Raw genomic sequence first — 22,285 nt, forward strand, 5'->3', positions numbered from 1 at the left:
GACGGAAAGGGACTGCTGAATTCATACAGCCCGACAGTCCCCGTGCGGCTAAACTAAAGTCACAAGATGTAAATCAAGATGTAACTGGTCAAGCCTTTTTTTTTTTTTTTTAATCCTTTATTTCTGGCTTTTGTCGGCATGAATTCTCTCTGCTGCTGGGTGGTACGTGCCTGAGTCCAGGTACTGGGAGAGATGGTTTGCACTTACTAATTATCCTGCTGGATCCATACATCAAGCCCAAAAGGCTGGCAGGGTTCCCCCCTTTTATTGTGGGCAACAGCGAGGCTCGGAGAAGCAGAGTCCCCTGCTCCCGTCCACCCGGCTTTGCTCCAAGATTGGAACCAGTGTCTGTCAGACTCCAGGTGGGCAGGCGCCCAGCTCCATACTTGCCTGGCTACTCTGGGGTTACTGACTGTCCCCAGACAGGGCAGGAATAGAATAGAGTTCTTTCTCTCCTGCTCTCTTGCCCTCCCCTCACTCTGTCTGTCTCTGTCTCAGTCTTTCTCTTACTGTCTCTGTAGGATTTCCTAACTTCAGTCCCTCCCCTGTGAGCGGGAGGAGCCCTTTCCTGCCTTTGTCCGCCGCACTGGGGCGGCATGACCCCCAACCAGGGAGGATGGGAGGTGTCTTCCCAAAGAGCATGGGCTGTGCTGCCCCAACTCCTGATACCCGCACAGGGCTCCCAGCACGGATCTGTCGTCCTGCTCTGCGCTGGGCCTTGGAATCCCCGTGTGTGGGCTGAGGGCGCCCCCGTGTGGCCAGACCGTGCTTTCAGCGCCTGATTCCGGGAGATTCGGAAGCCCCCACAGCCTGCAGCATCACAAGCTCTGGGAGTCTGGGGGCGGGGATGGGGGCGAGGGCTTCCCAAAGGAACAGATGGTGGGGGCCGCCCTCCACCAAGAAAAGAGAGGCTTGAGGATTAGACTGCAGCCCCGTCCTCCCCGCTAAGGGGCTCTTCTGCAGGAGCACCTGAGGGGCCTTCATTCCAAGGAGTTGGAGGTGAACTGGCCCTCTCCTAAGGATCTGTAGTCTGCTCCCCACCTCCAAACTCTTTTATTATTTTATCTCATGGGCCTCATGTTTTAAAAAACCGCACAGTAACAGATTGTTTCTGTGTTCTGTTCCTATGTTGTATTGATCAAAAATGCTATTAATCTCCCATGCCGGTCACCTCTAATAGCATCTCAAATAGCATCTTGACCTTACTCAGTAGGAGCTAACCAGCATTGCCTACTAATTAACACGTTCTTAATGCCAGGTCACCCGAGGCTTGGTTGGCCTTTGGCCCCTTGTTACGGGAAGGTGCGTGGTTCCCCTTGGGGAGTTTGAAATATTGCACATCACTCCTAAAATGTTGCTGCTCTCTTCCATAGGCCCTACAGAAGTCCAGAGACCCTACCCTGAGTGAGAAGAAATGATCTTGTCCAGTCTTCTTTTTTTAATTAAGTTTTTCATTGTAATTCCCGTATAGTTAACATACAGTGTAATATTAGTTCAGGTACAATATAGTGACTCAACTTTTCCACACATCACCTGGCGCTCATCACCACAGGTGCACTCCTTAATCCCTATCACCTGTTTCATCCATCCATTTCCCGCCCCCTCTTTCCCTCTGGTAACCAGCAGTCTGTTCTCCGTAGTTCAGAGTCTGTTTCTTGATATATCTCTCTGTCTGTTTATTTTTAACTTTGCTCATTTGTTTGGTTTCTTAAATTCCATATGAGTGAAATCGTACAGTATTTGTCTTTCACTGACTAAATGACTTCTCTTAGCATGATACTCTCTAGCTCCATCCATGTCATTGCAAATGGCCAGATTTCATTCTTTTTATGGCTGAGTAATATTCCACTGTATATATGTACCACAACTTCTTTATCCGTTGATCTTTTGATGGACACTTGGGCTGCCTCCATAACTTGGCTATTGTAAATAATGCTGCTCCAAACATTGGGGTGCATGTATCCCTTTGAATTAGTATTTTTGTATTTTGGGGGTAAATACCCAGTAGTGCGATTGCTGGATCGTAGGGAAGCTCTCTTTTTAACTTTCTGAGGAACCTCCATACTGTCTTCCAGAGTGGCTGCACCAGTTTGCATTCCTACCTAACAGTGCACAAGGGTTCCCCTTTCTCAGCATCCTCGCCAACACCTGTTGTTTCTTGTGTTGTTGATTTTAGCCATTCTGACAGGTGCATGGTGATATCTCATTGTGGCTTTGATCTGCTGTTCCCTGATGATGAATGAGTGTTGATGAGCATCTTTTCTTGCGTCTGTGGCCATCTGGATGTCATCTTTGGAGAAATACCTGTTCATGTCTTTTGCCTATTTTTTAGTGGGATTATTTGGTCTTGGGGTGTTGAGCTGTATTGTCCAGTCTTCTTTGTAAAGTACACATGTGGAAACTGAGTCCGGAAAAGCCATGGCTTGCCTGTCTAGAATGACCGGACATTGTGACTTTCTTCATTCTTCTGCTCCATCCTTAGTATTCATTCATCTTTTCATTCATTTAGTGGGTAAACTTTTATAAGGTACCTACTACTATGTGCCGCCATATCTGTGAACCAGACATAGGACCTGTGAATCCCAGCACTTACAGACCAGCAGGAATGACAGTTAATTAAAGATGCAGATTCTTTAGGTTCTGTGATGGGGGTGTCCCCTCCCAGTGGGATTCACCTAGTCTGGGGATGGGAGGAAGGGACGTCCTGAAGAAGACAGATCCAAACGGAGGCTGAGTTGGAGTCCGCCAGTGGAGGTGGCGATGTTCCAGACAGAAGGAGCCGTCCATTCCAGAGGTGCAAGGTGGCCAGGGCCTTGACGAGGAGAGCAACAAGAGACGATATGGCCAGAAATGTAAGCTGGGGTGGGTCCCGCAGGACTTCTTATAAAACATGCTGAGGAGTGTGGGCTCCATGAAGGAGGAGAGCAGTGGAAGATCACTGGGAGAATGGGCAGATTAGATGTTTGTTTCGGGAAGATCATTCTAGTGGCTTTGCGAAGGATCAGAATCAGCAGGGCCAGAGCAAGGGGGATAAGTGAGGGGACTATTGTGTTAATCCAGGCAAGAGGCACGGAGGGCCCGATGCAGGGATCAGAAGCAGCGGGGTGACAGACGGACCAGTGAGAGATTCGGCAGCTGAAGTCAGGAACTGTCTGCCAAGGTGTCTGGACTTTGAAAGGGAAGGTGGGAATCTCCCAAGTGCTGCCACCCGAGTCTTCCTTTGCAAAGCCTATACTCAGAAGTCCTGCCTCTGTGGCCCGTCTCTCATGCCGGTCGCCTCCTGCTCTGCTGTGCCCAAGTCCTTCCTGGACTGGGCAGGATATCATGGCATTGACTTTTGAGCGTTATGGTGGACAGGACGCTTGCTGAGGCTCAGGACTCCTGTCCTGCTCACCCTGGTGCCGTAGTGAACTGTGTGACTTCCAGCAATTCTGTTTTCAGCCTGTTTCCTCATTGTCAAGTGAAGAAATGATCTTATATCACGCGTCATAAAGGCAGATGCCCGCAGGGGCCAGGACCTTAGCCCAAAGGAGCCAAGAATGATGAGTAAGATTCTCTAGAGAGACCGTGGCTCCCATCTTAGGCTCTTGGCTTCTCTCCACTCCAGATGTGGCATGATTGCTTTGGGGAGAGTGGGCAGCAGGGCTAAGGTCTTCATATTTTTCTCTCTCTATTTTTTTTTTAAGATTTTATTTATATAGTTTAGAGGGTGGGAGAGTGTGTGAGCAGGGGTGGGAGGGGAGGAGGTGCTGAGGGAGAGGGACAAGGACAAGCAGACTCCCTGCTGAGCATGGAGCCCACAGCAGGGCTGGATCTCATGACTCAGAGATCACGACCTGAGCTGAAACGAAGGATCGGATGCTTAACTAACTGAGCCCACCCAGGTGCCCCAGTCTTCGTGTTTTTCAAGAGGAGCTGGATACTTGGATTTTTGTGTTTTGATATTTGATGTTGACAACTAATTATTTAAAATACACTATGGAGTCCCAGACCAAATATGTCTTCAGGCTGAATAGAACCTCCCGCCCCCATCCTGTGCCACTGGTTTGTGACCTCTGACCTAGATAATTCCTAGGCACCAGAATTTTGAGAACAGGTGAGGACTAGGATTCTATCAGAAGCCCCAAAAAATCATGTACTGTTCTTTTCATATGAAGATAACCATATTGGCTTGCCATTGGCTTATGGAAAATTTTCTTCCAGTGAGTGGGATGAGTGTGTTTCTGACCCAAACACTAAAACTGGATGTGCTTCGTGACCAATCATATCATTAGTTTGGGATGAGGTTACGGGTACGGTTTGCCCTGAGAGTTGTGGACCCCAATAAGGCCCGCGGACCCTCTTAGAGACTAACCTCTTCGGCAAAAATGCCCAACCAAATGCTCTACCCAAACTCTGTTAAGATGTTAGTAACATTGCAAATGCTGGTAGTTACAGGTTTTTGAGCCCTTAACCTGTGCCAGCCGCGGTCCCACACTTCTCTGTGAGGTACCTGTTACAACAGGTGGCCAAACCGAGGCCCCAGCGAAGCTAAATGTTGGCGTCAGAGGGCGCAAGTGGACTTCCCTCTAAGACAGCCTGCTCGCTTCTGGAAGGGGCCAGATCACTCTCAAAACCCCAGGACGCCGAGGCAGGCTGATTGGCAGCCCTCTGACTGGATCCCCCCTCCCAAACAATCATATCGCACCCTTTTTGGGGAGGGGGGCTACTTGCTTTCCCCAAACAGTTCAGCATCAGTGCTCCCTCAGCGGTTGCTTAGCAACCAGCGAATATTACAGCAAAAACAAACGGATCAATTGGAAAATAATGAAATCAGTTATTTGCGTGGACACAGCTGCAGAGTTCCAGTAAAATCTCCCTCCCGCCCCTTTGCCGGTTTATTCTAAAGAACGGGCTTGTAGATGTGCGGCTTTCACTCGATTTCAGAAACGTCAGGTGGGACTCAGCAGGGCGTGGCAGAGTTGCGCTTGAATCCTGGGTCTGGCGAGCTTACCAAGTGTGTGACTTGGGTCGGCTTACTTAGTCTCTCCGGTCCTCTGTTTTCTCAGTTAAGGGGCTAATAATAGCCTCCTGCAGGGGGCTAGTAGGGATTCAACAGGAGTTAATTTTCTGTCCTGCTCACAACACTCAGAACTGCACTTCTTCGCCGGGCCCCCAACCCCAGCCCCTCCCGTTGCAAACTGCCAACTTCAGGATAGCCAGGTCACTCCAGATAACCATCACAGCCATTTTTCTTATAAACTGAGAAGCTGTATACTTACATTCATTGATTCAAAAAAATATGTAGTGAGCACCTGTTAAATGCCAGGCAGCGTGCTGCCTTGTGACAGGGCCATCCCTGGAGTCATTCAGACCTGCCTTTCAACGCTGAGCACTCCTTACTCAGCATTTCATTGACCTTCAGAAAGGTACTTAACTTCCTGTAACTTTTGTTTCATTTGTGAAATGGGGATCGCATTACTTCTTCCCTCCTAAGGTCCTGGGAAGATGAAATGTAATAGTATTTGGACAGCACCAGGCACAGTGCTGTGAGTCATGCTTCATTCCATGACCTTGCACGGCTGGGGCTACCACGGTGAGCAGGGGGTCTATGTTCTAGGGGCCCCCCCTCAACTATAGTTGTCACTGTCATTCTTGTTATCAGTACAGAACCGGATAGAAAAGATACAGGGGCACAGACTCACAAGCAGATGACCCAGTACGCGTGCACAGGGATGACCTTGAAAAGACCCAGACAGTTGGTGATGCGGTTGAAGGACTAACAGGTGTAAAGGCATGATACATCTTGGCATTTTCAAAGAATGTTCCAGAATGGCAGAGGAATCGAAGGTGGACGGTAGAAACAGCTCCCTTTAGCTGGGGCATTCCATATCCATGAGACTGAGCAGGCTCCCCACCTCTTTCATTAATCCTGCAGAATCCTCATCTTTGTTCAATGCCTGGAACTTATAACATCTGCTCTGTTCCGCAAATGTCGCCTTTGCTTTCTAGGGGACACACACACCACCCTGCATGGAGACTGTATTCTGACAGTGTACAGGAGTGACAGACTTCAGTTTTATTCTGTTCCCTCCAGGATGATGGCTAAGCACCCTCCCCCGTCAGATGTCCCCTGGCACACACAGCTGCTGAAATTCGAACAAGACCAGGTAGAGATAGCACCAGGCACAGCCAACTGGCTGCCTTCCATGAGCCATGACTAGGTGGCACTTCCTCGGGTTAATTCATCATTTGAGTTCTGCTATCTCGATGACGTTTCACATTTACTGAGCACGTACTATGTGCCAGGCACTGTAGCCAGCACTTTGCATGTGTCTTGTCATTTAACCTCCTATTAGAGACGAGGTGGTTTAGACTAAGTAGCCTGCCCTCAGGTGTGGCTTTGGCACGTGGGCAAGTCGCTTATCCTGGCTTATCTGAGATGTTCTTTGCTTAACCTCTTTATTGATCCCATTGCCTGATGGGCCCATCTCCCCCACCACCATGATGGCCATGACCATCACCGCGGGTCATATTTGGAAGTTCATTCCATGCACTGGAGAACTGTCTTGGCGTCTGCATGAAATAACCCATTTAATCCTCATACCCCACCACATCCACAAAGGTGTCACTTGTTTGAGAGCACAAGATGGCGAGTGCCCAGATGGGACCTGAATCCTGGCCACCTGCCCAAGAGCTGCCCTCCTGACTTCAGGGGGACTGACTGCCCTCCCGCAACCCCCAGTCAGCACCTGACACATTGCCAGTGTGCAGAAGGCGCTCCTGCAGAAAGTGTAGCCCTGTGGGGTAATTAAATAGGAGTGAATCGGGATGTTGGGAGTTACAGGAGGTGATGAGTACAGAGTCCCCGGCACAGAGCGTGGCCCCGTAACTGGAGCTGTTTCATGTTTTTAAAATTGGCCCCCAAGCTCATTTTTAGCTTCTCTTTCTTCCTTACCCCTCTCTGACTGACAGGTTCTCTCTCTGGATATGTTAATGCTGTCTGTTTAGAGCCACCAGATCTTGCTGGGGGCCTGGGCGCCCCCCCGGCTCTCCAGAAGATTCTGCCCATCTCTGGCCTCATGCATTCTGTGTATATTTTACACTTAGACTCCCCGTGGGCAGCCTCATCACCCTCATTTGCAAGTCTTTGCTGTTGTCCCCATACACCTCCTGGAATCCTGTCCGCCAGGAGCTCATTTCCTAAGCAACCGTAATAGAGGCTGAGCACGCCCTGTTACCTGTCTCTGAGTTTGGTGTTCGGGGAGGAAGCAGGACCGGCTGGCCAGGGCCTGCCTCCAGGTTATCAGCGCCAGTAACAAGTGCACTCTGCCCCTGCCTTCCCCGGCCCCGAGGGAGGTTGCGGAGTCCTCAGAGGTGGTGCTCAGATGATGCCCAGGCATCCCAGTGGAAAGCCATGCTTCTATCTAGTGCTGTTGCAGCTAGGCAGTTTACGGGGTGTGGGGGGCAGCCGGAGACAGGGGCCTCTGCTAGCCTCCCCGAGATGCACGCCGTGCACAGGTACACATATGCACACGCGCGCGCGCACACACGCAAATGCCTTTCGTTGCCCCTCCCTGGTTGGTTACATCCGTGGCCGCATTAGCCTGCTGCTCCTCACCACCTGCCTGCTCACTCGCGGGTTCGGTTTGCACCCTGCCCACGCTCTCGGTTCCAGGAAGAAGCTGAAATCAGAAGGGGGTGGGTGAGTCTCAGATGTGTGCCTCAGCTTTCTCTCCTGGCAGAGATCACCCCCGCCGCGCCCGTGTCCTCCTGGAGAACATCGCAGGAGAATATGCAGGCACAGCAGTCTGTGGAAGGAACGGGAAGGAAGAGCACTTGGCAAGCGCCTTCTGTGCACCCGGGGCCGTGCTCGGTGCTCGACACGTCTTCCCTTTTTTATGACAACACAGGCAGTGCTCAGGGCCTTCATTCCCATTATCCAAGCGGGAAGATGAAAATGCAGAAGATAAATTTGCCCCAAAGTCCTATGGATTACGTGGCAGGACTACAATTTCAACCCTGCTTTGGAAACTCTGTCATCTCCAAAGGACGGTCTTCACAATACCATCTTCTTCTCCATATGCCAACCACAGACCGATTCCTGCCTTCCCTGTACATCTGTTGAGTGCCTACTGTGTGCTGGAGCTAGAAACCCAGCCATGAGCAAGGGTCACCCCTGACCTCAGGCCTGGCAGGGCCGGCAGGTGCACATAGGCGACTGCATGCCGTTAGAACCGCCACCTCCCACCATCGCCAGCGCGTGAAACAGTCCCCAAAGAACCGGGCCCAGAGAAGATGTGGCCCGACATCCAGGGGACGCATCAAGGCCAGGAGAGGGGGCAGGAGAGGGGCCGGGAACCAAGCTCCTGCTGCTGGCTGAGCCCAGAGCCTTAAGAGAAAGGGTGAGGCCATTCTGGGGTTTCTGAAACAGGTGGGCGCTCCAGCACAAAGCTGCTTTTCTGCCTCCCATCCCCTTTTAATATAACTTTCACCTCAGTCCCCGGGAACTTGGGAGAACCGCTTGAACTCCTTACAGCTCGGGTTTGATCAAGCAGCATGCCCTCCGACGTTGGGCTGGCCTCGCCAATCCAGCGCTCCGAGGGCTGATGAGCCTCCCTGTCTCCTGGCTTTGATGGCAGCCCTGGGGCCTTCAGCCCGCGGTTCCCAACAGTGTGTCCCTTGTCAGCACAATATCAGCTCAGCCAGTTCCGTTATGGGAGCAGAAGTTCGCATGGACACAGATCGAGGATCCCCACCCCCACCCCTGCCCAAGGGGTAGAGGCTACAGGAGGTACCCAGATGGTAACCAGCACCACGAGGACTGATGCACAAAGCAATTCCCTGATCCAAGCCGTAGCAAGTGGGAAGATGCTTCCAGAATTCTGGGATGGAGTTCCCCAGCTGTGGGCAGAGGGAGTGGTCTTAGCGCCAAAGGAGAGAGGAGGTGAGGAAGATAAGCAAGGACAAGTCTGCCAGATTTGACAAGGAGGGGACACTGCTGACCTTGGCCAGGTCCAGGGGGTCAATGGCAGATTCCAGTAGTTTGAAGGAAGGAAATCACCAACGTAGGAGGCCCAGTAAAGCCAGTAGGTCAGTGCACACGTCTCTACCTCTCCAGACACTGTCTGTGTGCTGGCCTCTGGCCGTGTCCCTCCCTTCCGGTCCCAAACCGCTATTCCATCAGCTGCCTTGACCCGTGGACTCCAAGAGGCTCATTGCTCCGGTTGCAAAGTCACCGCGTTAACAAGACTTGACTCAGACAGAGCCTGTGAGTGATGATCTTTCCCGGTTATTTCCAAGCTGGTGCAGCCTTAACGGATACAGCGATTGCCTTCTTCCCTTGAGGATGACGAGATGATGGTGGTGGGTGCACCTGCCAGCTAGGTTATAAGGCAAATTGCTGACCTCTTGGAGTTTTCATGACTTTATCAGTAAACCGGAAATACTAGTGTCTCTGTCACACGCGGCAATGACTAAAGAAGTGAAGAAGATTAAAGAAGTAAAGCATCTAACGTGCTTAAGGTGCTTGGTACTAGATACACATAAGCACTCTTTATTACCATGTATCGACTACCTACGGTGTACCGGGCATTTCTAAGACATGCAGTTCCCCCCAAATCCTGTATGCTTTCTCATTTCCAGAGCTTTGCAAATATTTAGAACCCCCTCCACGGACGCACTAACTCCTGCTTCTTAGAAGACAGTGGTGGGAAGCTCTCTACGACCCTGCACCACAGAGCCCGGCACTGCTGTCTTCCTCCCTCCCTGCACTGTGAGCTTGGCACTCCGTGTCTATGTCTGGCCTCATAAATATCCATTAATTAATGAGTATATTATCTTAGTTCTCTTAATAACCAAGTCTATGAAGTATTTATTACCAAGATAAGGAGACAAAAGCCCAGAGAGTTAAGCAAATTGCCCATGATCACACAATAATGCAGCAGTGGCATGAAGATAGGGTCTCTTGTCGTCTAAAAGATCGCGCTCTGTTTCTTACTGTTCGGCCTCCCTTGACACGGGCGTTCCCCTGAGAGAGACTCGGCCCTCCAGTGTGTTGAAATAATTTTAGTTGGCGCCTCTTGAATCATCAGACGGTCTGGCCATACGGCGGATGGCGCGATCCCACGGGGCTGCCACGGGCCAGAGTTGAAGAGCATCGCGGCGACAGGCGTGGATCCTGGTTCATCCCACCCCCCCGCCCCCATCCTTCTCCCTTGTGTCTGCCCGGCACTGAAGACTGGCGTCCACCGTTCTCGACCAGCCTGCCTGCCCCGGCCCTGCGGCTGTCTGGGTCTGCCCCCTTCTCCCCCCAACACCCAATACCGACAGACTGAAACAGGAGATAATTGCAAAACCATTTCTTTCTGTTTTAACCTTGACTGTGCTTTCTCCTTTTTATTTATGTCAGAGGTAGATTACTTCTCTCATTTTGTTTTCCTGATGGTGACACCAAATAGGGTTGCCAGTATCCAAGCCCACACCCGTGAGTGAGGGAGCATTTGTTTCAGGGAATTCTGAATAGAGTCGAATGCATACAAGTAGAGAGGAAGGAGTCCGCTGAGCCTTTAAGGGAAATGGGCATGTAACTCAGGTCCCATTTTCAGGCAAGCGTGACCGTTTGGGGGACCCCCAGAGGGGGTCCTCCTCTCCTCATTCCCAGCTCATTGCTAAAGTGTTGGGTATTAGGAAGTTTGACGTATTTCCTCTCCTCTGCACCATGTACACCAATGCTTTCCAACCTCTAATCACGTAAGGTGAAACTAAACATTTTTTACAGCCAAGATACTCGTGACAAGGTTGTATGTTTTTTCCAAGTAGAAGGTCCCGTTTCTTGGTCGGTTACCCCGGCCTCTGTGAGCATTTTGCTTCCACTGTAGCCAGCCCCCCCTCTGACCACCCGTGTGCATTCCGGATGGGGGACGCGGGGCCAGCACGGTGACATGATCCCGTTCCTGACCAACGATTCGACCCTGCTCTTACGTTGATTTGATTCGTTTCTGCAGAACTAGGGGAATGCCTTTCCAAATGGCCATAGCCTCACGCCCACCGACTAGCTGGTCTCGGCTTCTGCTTCAGGTCCTGTTCCAGTTGCCAGCGATCAAGGAAGAAGCCACGTTGCCAAAATCCAGTGGTCAGCCTCCACTTCTCGTCTTGACTTCTCAGCAGCCTCCGACTGCTGATGGCTCCTCCGTTTCTTTCCTCTTGGCTTACTGAAGTGCGTCCCTGTCTCCAGGTGGTTCTTTGACCTTCTGAGTCCCTCCCTATAGTTCTCATCGATGGCTACCTCTCTTCTCCTACCCTCCCTCGGTGATGTTCAGTCTCGTGGCTTTAAATGAGCCTGCCACTGATCCCCAGAATATCCCCACCCAGCCCTGTCTCTTGACCTCAAAACTCGTGTGTCCAACGGCCTCCTCATCATCTCTGCCTAGTTCTCTCAAGCATCTCAGACAAACTGTTCAAAACCTAAGTCTCATCCTCCCCAAAAAGCTCATGCCAGCGTCTCATTTGATGGCCACTTCGGTCTTCCCATGATGCAAGCCAAGAGCCTTGGGTCATCTCCGGTCCTCCGCTTTCACACCCCATGCGCAGTGGGCAAGGAAATCCTGCTGGTTCTAGAACCAGGCCAGTTCTTTTCACCTTCATTGTGACTCTTGAAGTCCAAGCTAGCTCAGCCGTATCAGCTCAGGAGCCCCCTACTTGATCTCTCTGCTTCCACCATGCAACCCTGCAGTCTGTTACCACCACAGAAGCCGGAGGGATTCCTTAATCTAGAAAGCAGCTCATCTCACTCCTTATCTCAGAGTTCCCCAGTGGCGCCCCAACTCACTAAGTAAAATCCCAAGCCCTCAGTATCAGTCTCCTATAGCTGCGGTAACAAATCACCACAAACGTGGCTGTTGAAAACAACACGAAAGTTTTATCTTGCAGTTCTGGAGGTCAGGATCAGAACCCGGTGTCACGGGGCTGAAATCAAGGTCTCCACGGGCTGCGTTCTTGCTGGAGGCTCTAGGGGAGAATGTTTCTTGCCTTCTAGGGGGAACTACATTCTATGACTAGTGGCCATGTCATCCCCACCTCTGCTTCCATCATCCCATCTCCTTGCTGACTCGGACCCTCCTGCCTCTCTTGTATCAGGAGCCTAGTGATCACTCAGATAACACAGGGTCCTCTTCCCGCATCTCAACATCCTTAATCACATCTGCAAAGCCCTACTTGCCATGGAAGGTTCCAGATCACCAGGTTTCTGGGATTAGGACATGGACACCTTTGGAGGAGAGAGGGGTGGCGTTCTTCCGCCCCCCCCCCCCCAGCCTTCAGTGATCTATGAGACCGTCTATGACCTGCAGCTCTCCTGCCCCCACTGCCTCTCCTGCCTCACGTTTAGGGACTCTCCCTGTCCCTCTTTGTGCTCTTGTCACAGGGCCTTTGCACTGGCTGTTCCCTTAGCCTAGAAAGCTCCAGCCCCAGATCGCCGCATGACTGCCCCCTCCCCTACTGCCTACCCTTCTCCACGAGGCCTGCCTGCACCCCCCCATCTCAAACTGCAACCCGCCCCCCAGCCCTGACATTCCTCACACCCCCGACCCAGCTCCGTTCTCCCGCACGGAAATTCTGGCTTTCCGACATGCTCCGTAATTCATTCACAGTTCTGGCTCCGTCCCGGAAATGTCAGCCCCACGAGGACAGGAATTTTCTGCCTGCTGTGTTGACTGATGTCTCCCGAGTGCGCAGTGCCTGGCACGTGGCAGAGCGAGTGAGGAAACAAACCAGCGGAGCCTCGGCCAGCGTTGGCGCCAGGCTTTGTGACCGCGGTCAGGCCGGTGCCCGAGGATGGGCAGCGGTCATGGTCACGGCCAGGGTGCACGGGGCGCTTCTCATCTGCAGGGCGTGGGGACTGCTTGGCCCTCACAGACCCCCAGTGAGAGCTGTTGTCACCACCCCCCATCATCACTGACTCAGAAAGTGGAAGAGGGAGGACAAGTAACCGGCCAGAAGGCGGACCTGGGCAGCCCGAGGCCACGTCCCCGCCACTGAAGTCGGAAGAACTCTGCCACACACACCATTGTTCCTTACTTCTCTGAGATGCTTTCCCGAAATCTCTTCATGCTGGGCTCCTGGGCTGTTTCCCTGGTGACAGAGACCCGTCTCGAGGATGGGATGAGAAGGAGAGAGATGGAGGGAGGGGTATGAGTGTGTGTGTGTGCGCGCGCGCGCATGTGTGTGTATGGGTGTGCACACTCACAACCCACTGCCAGGATCAGTCGCAGGGTTTGGTCATTCTAAACCCCAGGAAGCCCATCTTCCTCACAGCGTCCCCTTTGTGCTGTGTCTGACATAATGCTAAGCCATACGAGCCTCCAGGCGGCCCCCGGCCACCCCCTCGGTCCGTATAGGAATCCTCACTACCCACTCACGTTCTCCCCCCTGCTCGCCACTTTTCCCAGGTGGGAGCCAAACAGGCTGTGAGCTATTTGCACACTTGAGTAAGTGGAGGGGAGACGCTGAGGGAAGATGTGCATGAGGCCTGGGGGGCTTGAAGACAGACGCTGCCCAGTGTTCAGTCCCCCCCGCCCCCAGCCAGCCCCCAGTCACCTCCAGCTCCACCAGATCAGAGGGGCCAAACTTACTCTGCCAGGAACACCTGAATAGTTTCTGACAGAAGGATACAGAGAGCTGGCTGGAGACTGAGATCTAATATATTCTGTTTCCATAGATAAGCAGGTTGGCAACAAAATCCTGCCCTGGTTGCAAGAGTCTGTTGCCTTTCCTGACTCCTCCACACTCACCCATCTCTGGCAGGAGGCCCACCCGAGCCAGAAAGGGGAAGTGGGCTCCTTTGTTATCAGTTACTTTAAGTCAGGCATGGGTCAGGCCCTAGGGGGACTGTTTTGCTTCATCCTTTCAGCGACCCTTATTGATAAGGGTTATCATCTCCATTTTATAGCCGGGGAACCTGTGACCATGAGAAGTTGAATATCGTGCCCAAGGTCATAAGAGAGTGGCAGGCAGAATTTGAACCCGGGGCCAGCTGGCTCCAAGTCACGTGTATTTGCTTTGCTCTCTGTTGTACCAGCAGGGTTCTGAACTACTTAAGTAGAAATCTTCTTTTAAGAGTTCTTCAGTCCACAAATCTAGTAGTAGGTTTGGGTATATTTTTGAAAGGGTCTTGGGCAAGAAACAAGGACAGTGCATCAACCAGGATTCTTCGGAGAAGTAGAACCAGCAAGATGGAGAGTTCTTTTAAGGCACTGTGAGGGCTGGCAAATCTGAAATCCATAAGACAGGCCAGCAGGCTGGAAACTCAGGCAGGATTTTGAAGTGACAGTCCAGAGGCAGAATCTCTTCTTTCCTAGGGAAGCTCAGTGTTGGCGCTGACATCCTTCGACTGATTAGATGAGGCCCACCCACATTGTTGAGGGCAAGGGCCTTTCTTTAAAGTCCACTGCTTGTAAACATTAATTATGTCCACAGAATATCTTCACAGCGACATTTCGATGAGCATTTGATCAAACAGCCGGCACCCTAGGCGAGCCAAGCTGACACATAAAAGCAACCATCACAGGCTTAACCACCATGCACACGGTGCTTAATATGCGCTGGGCATTGCACCAAGGACTCCCATGTGCACGTGTGCTTTTCCTCACCAAAATATTTAACAAGAGCATGAACTCTGAGACTCAGAATGGTTCAAGTGACTTTCTAGGAGGAGCAGTAGAGTCCAAGTTAGAAGCCAAGTGTGTCTGATTGCTACCTTCCAGAATCTTCAGTGTCAATCTAGATTTAACATTCTAAAAGATGCAAGACATGACCCAAAGTCACTCAGCTCGTCCGGGCTGGCTGCAGCACTCACATCTCTTGGCTCCCAGTCTAGCCAATCTCCCCGGAAGATTCTGCTCATTTGAAACACTCTATCTCCTGCAGGAATCCCTTTCCAGATAAATGGTGGAGGCACATTGTGCATCCCCAGGGGGTCAGCAAACCCCCAGCAAGGGAAGGATATACCGACAGGAAACCTTGCGGAAGGGCCCAAGCTATATCATTCCCAGCTCAGTGAGCAGATGTGCTCAGAGTCGGTATCCTGAAACCACTTTATTGCTGAAACAACTTCATAATGAGACCCATTCAGGACATCAATATCCAAACCTCTTTGGACTGAATCTGAAATGGACCTATCTAGTTACAAATCCATCTTTGTGGCAGTTTGTGTTTCAGTGAGCTTAAAGGGAGTTTTAGAAGGCACTCCAGGATCTGATGCTCTCTATGCAGACAGAAATAAGACTTTCTCGGGCTGCATTTTGTAAGGCATGCTGCTTGCTGGGTCTGCATACTCTGGAACTTGCAATGTATCAGCGTGCTTTGGTTGCAAGCAACAGAAACCAAGGGTAGGCAGCTTCATTGAAATGAAAAGAAATCAAAGGAAAACAAAACAAAAGGAAAAAAAAAACATTTGAGTGGTATTTCTTATCGCACCAAAGTAGTATTTGGAAAACCGACACTTGAGACCATAATTAACTCGGGCAGCTCTGGGCTTCTCTGCAGCCGAAGTTCAAAAGCCTCTAGAGAACTGCCTGACGTTAGCGCATGTCGGCTCTTTGGTTTCCAATCTCGGCATCTCTGTTCAGATTTCCAGGAGTGAGAAACTGATTTGCTCAGCTTGAGTCAAGCATCTACCCATGAACACAGCCCTGGCCCTGTGTTCCCAGAGCTGCTCCTACATGCAGGGACCATGAGAAAGAGAATCATCTTTGAGCAGGGCAGTCCAAGAAGTGGCTACTGTAACCGTGATTATAATAGTAACAGAGGCAGACACGTGCATCCACAGACCTCTGTTGTGGATGTGTGTACATCCACAGACCTCTGTTGTGGATGTGTGTACACGCTTTGCCCATCCCTTTGTGGTTCAGTGCTCCTAGCTCCCACGCTTTTCCCAATTATCTTAACATAAGTAGCTGCAAATGCAATCTTGGGCTTTTAGCATCCTGAGATGTTTGCGACAAGAATGTAAATACCAGGCAGGAAGGACTTGGGCCGTTCTGTTCACTCTGTGTCTGCAAGTGCCTAGCATGGGGCCTGGCACATAGTAGGTATGCTCAAGGATTGTTGAATGAGTAGCAACCACCCATCCGTGCTGGGTGCCTCTCCTCTCCCTCCTTCCTGGTGGCTGCAGGGGCTTTGCCATCTGGTGAGTCCAAGGATATCTTCTAGACCCATGTGTCCCATCCCCAATTCCCAGAACCGGTAGATAAGGTATCTAGTTTTCCTGGAGGAAAGGCGGTGAGCCCCCATTCTGCCTATGTCTAATATAGGATTGATCGAGAAGGGAATACTTGGCCATGGGTGAGGGAATCTCGGATGTTTGGAAACTGGGAAGTCATTGTTCAGAGAGACAAAGCAGGAGAGGAATGCAGACCAAAGCAGGCTGACTCAGGCTACTCGTCCTCCAACTGGCTATATATAGCTCACCCAGATTCTATCTTGGTGTCATTCTTTATGAGTCTCCCCAGAAATAGTGACATCAGGGTCATATAGCATTTGGTATATAGTTAAGCCTAATTATAAAGAATGAATTACAACTGCTATTCAGAGGATTCTAAAATGACCTGGTCCATCTCAGCCACGCCCTCTCTAGGGGGCGCTGATGCAACCGCTTCACCCCTGCACCCCTTCCCCAGGGCTGGCTTCTGACACCAGTCCTTCCTCTGACCTCATCACTCATGGATACCAAACCCTGCCTCGTCCTTCTCAAACGGCCGCTCTGTTCTTGCCCCATACTGGCCTCGGCTAACACAGTTTTCCTTCGTGGTAGCATGACTCCCCTTTGCAGACCCATCCCTGCTTATGCACAAGTTCAAAGTGAAGTGACTTTAGTAATACAGCGGTAAGTTGCATTGCTATGGAAGGCTACTTCTTCCAGTATTTTGCAAAATGCCTCCCAATGCCTTGATTACCCCAAGGAAGACTGCTTTCTCTACTTCAGAGATGATAAGCAAATAGCCTTCTCTGGCACTGAGTCCCAAGAGCCAGTGGTCTGAGCAGGAAGCCAGAATGAAGTACCAAAGTCATGACCAAAAGGGATCATTGGGAGATCAAGCTGGGGAATAAGGACCGTGTTGTGGTAGAACAGTGACCATATGTTGATACAGGTCAGCCACGTACCAAGTGTGCCAAATGGTATTTGTATTTATGTTACCTCGTTCAGCCTCCGCGACAGCTCCAGGAGGGAGATAGCATTGCCCCATTTTAGGAAGGAGGAACCTGAGGTAGTAAGAAGCTAAATTACTTGCCCGATACGGCAAGACTCACCAAGTGACGGAGCCAGGATTCAAACCCCGTCTGTGTTCGCTACAAGCCTCCTGCTCTGTGTCCCTCTCTAAGCCTTTCTCCCTTGCAGAATGATGGCCGCGGAGCTGGGCAGTGGCCGACAAATGTAGAAGGGCAGGAGCTGGGCCTCAGAGGAGTAGAGCAGAAGGGCAGCCTCAAAGGTGGGAGTGAGGAAGCGCGTGGAGAATGTCCCACCCTCACGTGGGATACGAGCTCTGTTATGTTGGGTGCTGGCGGCATGGGGCCGGTCTGGTGACTGTCAAGGCTCAGTGTCTGGGGGATTCGAGAGGTTGAGAAGTCCAAGAGATGGGACCCAGAAATGCCCAGGTTGGGGCTCATCTCATCAACTTGCTGTCCGACGCTGCCATGTGGCCAGTGGTGCAGAAGGAGTGGATAGCCAGCCCAGTGGACCCTGCAGGCTGGACTCCAACCCCTGTGAGTCCCTGGAGACCCGCCTTCTGCGCTTGGCTCTGACAGGGACACTCACTGTGAAAGTGAGGGAGGGTCTCCCAGCCCCTCCTGTCCGGCCTGCCCTCGGTTCACTCTCCAGGGAGACTCCATTTTTTGACTCAGAGGCAGCCTTTCTTCTCTGGACTCCTGAGTGGTATTGGACAAGCTGCTTGGCCTCCCCGGGACTCAGTTTCCCCATCTTTAAACTGAGATTTTGACTTGGGCTTTCTGTCCTCCTCCTCCTGTGCCCCCTCCCTCCCCTCAGGTGGGAAAGGCCTCTGCCTGGCCTCACGGGGACCCTGTCTCTGCCTGCCCTCTCCTTTCAGGAAGTCTGTCATCCAGCTCGACCTTGCCAACACCAAGAAGGCGATGATCGTCCCTGCATTCGAGACACTGCGCTACCGGCTGTCTTTCCCCAAGTCGAAAGCGGAGTTGCTGTCAATGCTGGACATGGGGACTCTCTTCACATTCAGGTGAGGAGTCTCAGTGCCGTCCCCTGGGGGTGTGCGAGGCCTTCCTGTCCCCGGAAACCAGACACCAGAGCTATTGGCCCAGAAGTTCGCTGCTACCTTAGACCATCTTAAGGCCAGAAGAAGCACCATTGGCCCCCAACTACGTCTTTGGAATATTCTCTCTTCCCATATGCTGTGTGCTTTGCTTTGTACGTGGGTGGTGGGCGTCATGTGTCCAGATGGAAGGACCACGATGTCAGGTAGGAAGTCAGCTTACTCTTTCTGTGTGGGTTCCTGATCCTATCTCCTGTCGGAATTCTCTCTTTGGTTTGCTTGCTCCTTCATTCATCTGGGAAGTGGGTCCATCCTGTTCAGCACCATGGTTGCTGTTCCCCTTTTCCTTTTTTGGGGAGTGGTCCATACTCCGTGGTCCTCAGGCCTAGGATGGGTGTCTGTAGCTTCATCAGCTAATGGCATCTAGGTGATTCCAGGGTTGGACAGGGCAGATGGGGCAGCTGACTTTCCCATCACCCGAGTGAGAGTTTTAAATAAGCCCCGCACTTGCCCGATGTTCCATGCCCCCCAGTCCTGTGGGAGCCTCGCAGGGGAGCTACCCCACCACCTGTCCGACATGCCCAGGGAGTGTGTACGACAGTGCAGGTGCAAATGGGTTCCGACTCCCAGGAACAGGCTGTGGCATTTAGTGCCCTTGGGGGACGTAGGGGTCCTCCCCGATCTCTTGACTGAGCAGTCTGAAGAGGGAGCCCCTGCTCCCATCTGCTCCTATTTTAAAGAGAAGCCTCCACTTTGAACCATGGAAGAATGGCCAACACTGCGTTTGAGTAAAAAAATCATACATTTCCAGGCAATCTGGATTTTATTGAAAAGCTTGTAATAATAACTTTGGTTTCTGTACTACCGTTAAGTGACTAGAAGTTTCTAGAAGGTTTTCTCAAACTTTATTTTGGGAAAATAACTATGAGATCGGTTATTCGTTCAACAATTCAGAGATGATCCTTTTTCACATTTTAAGCAGATAAATTGAGGAGTGGAGGGTCCTGCTGGAGCCAGGACTCAAACCCCAGCCTTCTTCCTCTATCCAGAATTCTGGAAAGTGACCTGAAGTGGTTTAATAACCGCCCCCCCCCCCCCCCCCAAACTCAGACTTCTTTCTTCTTGGAAAGAAATAACAACTGCCATTTGTTGAATACGTAACTTGTGCCAGGCACTGTTGTCAGCTCTTATAATCCTCACAACAAATCTGTGAAGCAGATACTATCATCCCCCTTTTACAGATAAAGAAACTGAGGCTCTGAGAAGCCAAATAACTTACCCAAGGACACACCACCAGTACACAGCAGAGCCTGGATTCAGTCCAGGTCCGAGGAGCTGCAGAGCCTTTGCGTTTAACTCAGATACCATTGGACTGAGTCCTGAATGTTCTTACAAATTGTGTTAGGTGCAGGTAAAAATTGAGACTCTGAGAACAGATCTTCATCCGAGCCTCCCACAGACGCCATAGCCTGATGGCTCCACGCCTGGCAGATTTCCAGGGCCTCTTTCCTTCCATCTCCATCCCCAAGTGATTTGAGAACACATTTCAAGGCCACGTCTGTGGGCAAGGGAGCCCGGGTTTGGCCTGCCGTTGCCAGGATTCCTGCTCTGGCCCACAGCTCACAAGCCATGAGGCCAAGGGCTAAATTACAGACCTTCCCCCCGAGAAATTGCTTTTGTCACCTTCCTTCCCCTCCAAACGATGAGCTCTCAGGTCTCCTCGCAGCTGAGATCCCCCTCCCACTGCAGCTGGAATGGGAAATCTTCCCCACCCCTACTGGTGCTCTAGGTTCTCAGAGCGGGGTCCCTGGACAAGTAGCATCAGCATCCCCTGGGAACGTAGACGTGTCAGGTCTCAAGCCCCGTTCCAGATGTACTGGATCAGAAACTCTGGGGGTGGAACCCAGTGATTGGTCAAACTGTAGTCTCCTAGGTGATTCTGATCCGCAGCTCATGTCTGAGAACCACTGCTCAAAGCAGGGTGCCCCCAGATCTCTCCGGAGTGGCATCCCACATGCCATATCCAGGAAACCTCTCTCGTCTCTGTTGTTTTGGAGGCTGCCTGGTGTTGATAATGTCAGAACAAGTGTCCCCTGGACGGACGGTGGGTTCCGGGGGGCAGAGTCAGGCGCTCGCGTGCTCTTGTGGCAGGTGAACTGTCATGTCACCGTGTTCTGTGCTGACCAGCCGCGCGACACCGCTTGTCCGTCTTCCGGCTGAGCTCACGGAAGCTGCCCCCCACCCAGGGGGACAGGACTGACCCAGCTGCCCTCCCCGCTCTTCCTCTTTCCCACATAGTAGGCCAAGGGTTTGTATTCTAAGTAAGACGGCTGTGATACATTGACATCACGGAGAGTAAGAGCCCTGTGAATTGACACCATATCTAGGGCAAACGAGGGAGTAATGAGCATATCTTCACTTTAGGAAACGTTACTATGTATCAGACGCTGCCCTGGGTGCTTTATGTGAATTCACTTCGCTGTCATAAATCCGTGATGTGGGCATGATTCTCTCTGTTTTACCAAGAGAAAGAAACGAATAATAATAATTATTCGAGAAGGAAACGAAGGAACAGAGGAATTAGGTACATTTTCTACACCTGCTGAGTGACAGAATTCCAACCCAGACAGGCTGGCTCTGGAGCCATTGTTTTTAGCCGCTTTATTAAACTGCCTCTTAGGGAAGGAGCATTATTGAGCGCCTACTGTATGCCAGCACTGTGCCAAGCGCGTTATAAACATTTCCTCATTTAAGTTCCCCAGCCATTCGACAAGATAGGTGCTCTTTTCCCCAGGGGACACAAGACGGAAGTAAAGGCTAGTTTAAATGCTCTGCTGACTGAGGGCCTCCGCTCCTAAGCAACGGAGGCGGGTTTCGAACCCCGGTTCGGCGGCCCCGCTGTGCCGAGCTTGAGCCAGTGTGTGTGCCCGGCCACCGGTGGTGCTGGGCCGCTCTGTGCAAGCAGGAGGTGTCGGGACCACCTGTCGAGCTAGTTCACGAGTGGAAAATCAACTCCCCGGCCTGCTTCTTGGCTTGATCCTGACATCTTGCAGTATCCCTCCTTCTCACACTCCATGCCCTCCGTGTTACTCAGCCTCTTGTGTTCCTTCGGATCGTGTGACCGTGGTTTTGGTGGCACTTGCTGAATCCGTGGAGCTGGGGATTCAGGTCCCTGGCCTCGGCCAGCCTGGCCATTGGCCAGTGCCCATTCAGCCTCACTGGGCGGTTCACGAGGGTCCCAGGGAGGTCCAGCCTCGGGGAGGGGGGGGTGCGGGTGAGGGCGCAGAGTGAGCAAGTGGCCGCGTCCCCTACGAGAAGAGCGCCACCTGCCACACTGACCGCCGGCTCTCACTCAACCCTCACGTGCTTCAGGGCCTCCCTGAGTGGAGGTGGGACCCCGGACCGTGAGCTCCTTTCTCCCTGAAGCTCCCTAAGTTGTTGGGGTCTCACCTTTCATATTATCTTTTTCTACAATGTTCTTTTTCCCTAAGAGCAAGGTGGGATTCTTGCTCTTGGGCCAAGTCTGCTGTTTCACAAGGCTCCCAGGCTCCTGCCACCCCTTTGTAGCTTCCAGAGGCAGATTCCTGCCCCACTACCTGCCCTCTCTCGTAGGTACCCGTCAGGTTTTGAGATTACTTGTTCATTAATCTATTCAACTTAGTGCCCGATCACTGACTCTCTGCTCTGTAGAGGCCAGAGAGTGTGGGTGACGGGGACACAGAAGAGAGATCACCCAGCATAGTGGTCCAGGATCCTGGCTTTTGAGTCAGGCTGTCTGGGTTTGAATCCCAGCTCCATCCTCATTATTTGTAACTTGATATTGAATAAGTTATAAGAATTTAAAGCTATAGATATGATATTTACAATATACCCAGTATATAGTAAGTGCTTAATAAATGTTAGCTTATTATGATTATTGTTGTATGGTTGTATTCATTTTCTATTGCTATATAACGAATTGCCACAAATTTAGAAGCTTTAAACAAGACAAATTTATTATCTCACGGTCCCCGAGGGTCAGAGAT

General features: G+C 51.5%; 1 protein-coding gene across 5 annotated transcripts in view; it reads left to right on the plus strand.

Annotated features, from left to right (window-relative positions):
- Positions 1 to 22,285, plus strand: part of LARGE1 (LARGE xylosyl- and glucuronyltransferase 1) — a 376,695-nt gene that overhangs the window by 348,731 nt on the left and 5,679 nt on the right. For 3 of the 5 annotated variants that reach the window (XM_021687613.1, XM_044915825.1, XM_044915823.1), the window contains one exon: positions 18,081 to 18,227. The exons of the other annotated variants lie outside the window; for them this stretch is intronic. In XM_021687613.1, coding sequence (XP_021543288.1) covers positions 18,081 to 18,227 — 147 coding nt within the window. The remainder of the gene's footprint in view (positions 1 to 18,080; positions 18,228 to 22,285) is intronic. 5 annotated transcript variants of the gene reach the window in all.

This window comes from Neomonachus schauinslandi, chromosome 5 (genome assembly GCF_002201575.2).
Source record: "Neomonachus schauinslandi chromosome 5, ASM220157v2, whole genome shotgun sequence".
In the NCBI taxonomy this organism is placed as follows: Eukaryota; Metazoa; Chordata; class Mammalia; order Carnivora; family Phocidae; genus Neomonachus; species Neomonachus schauinslandi.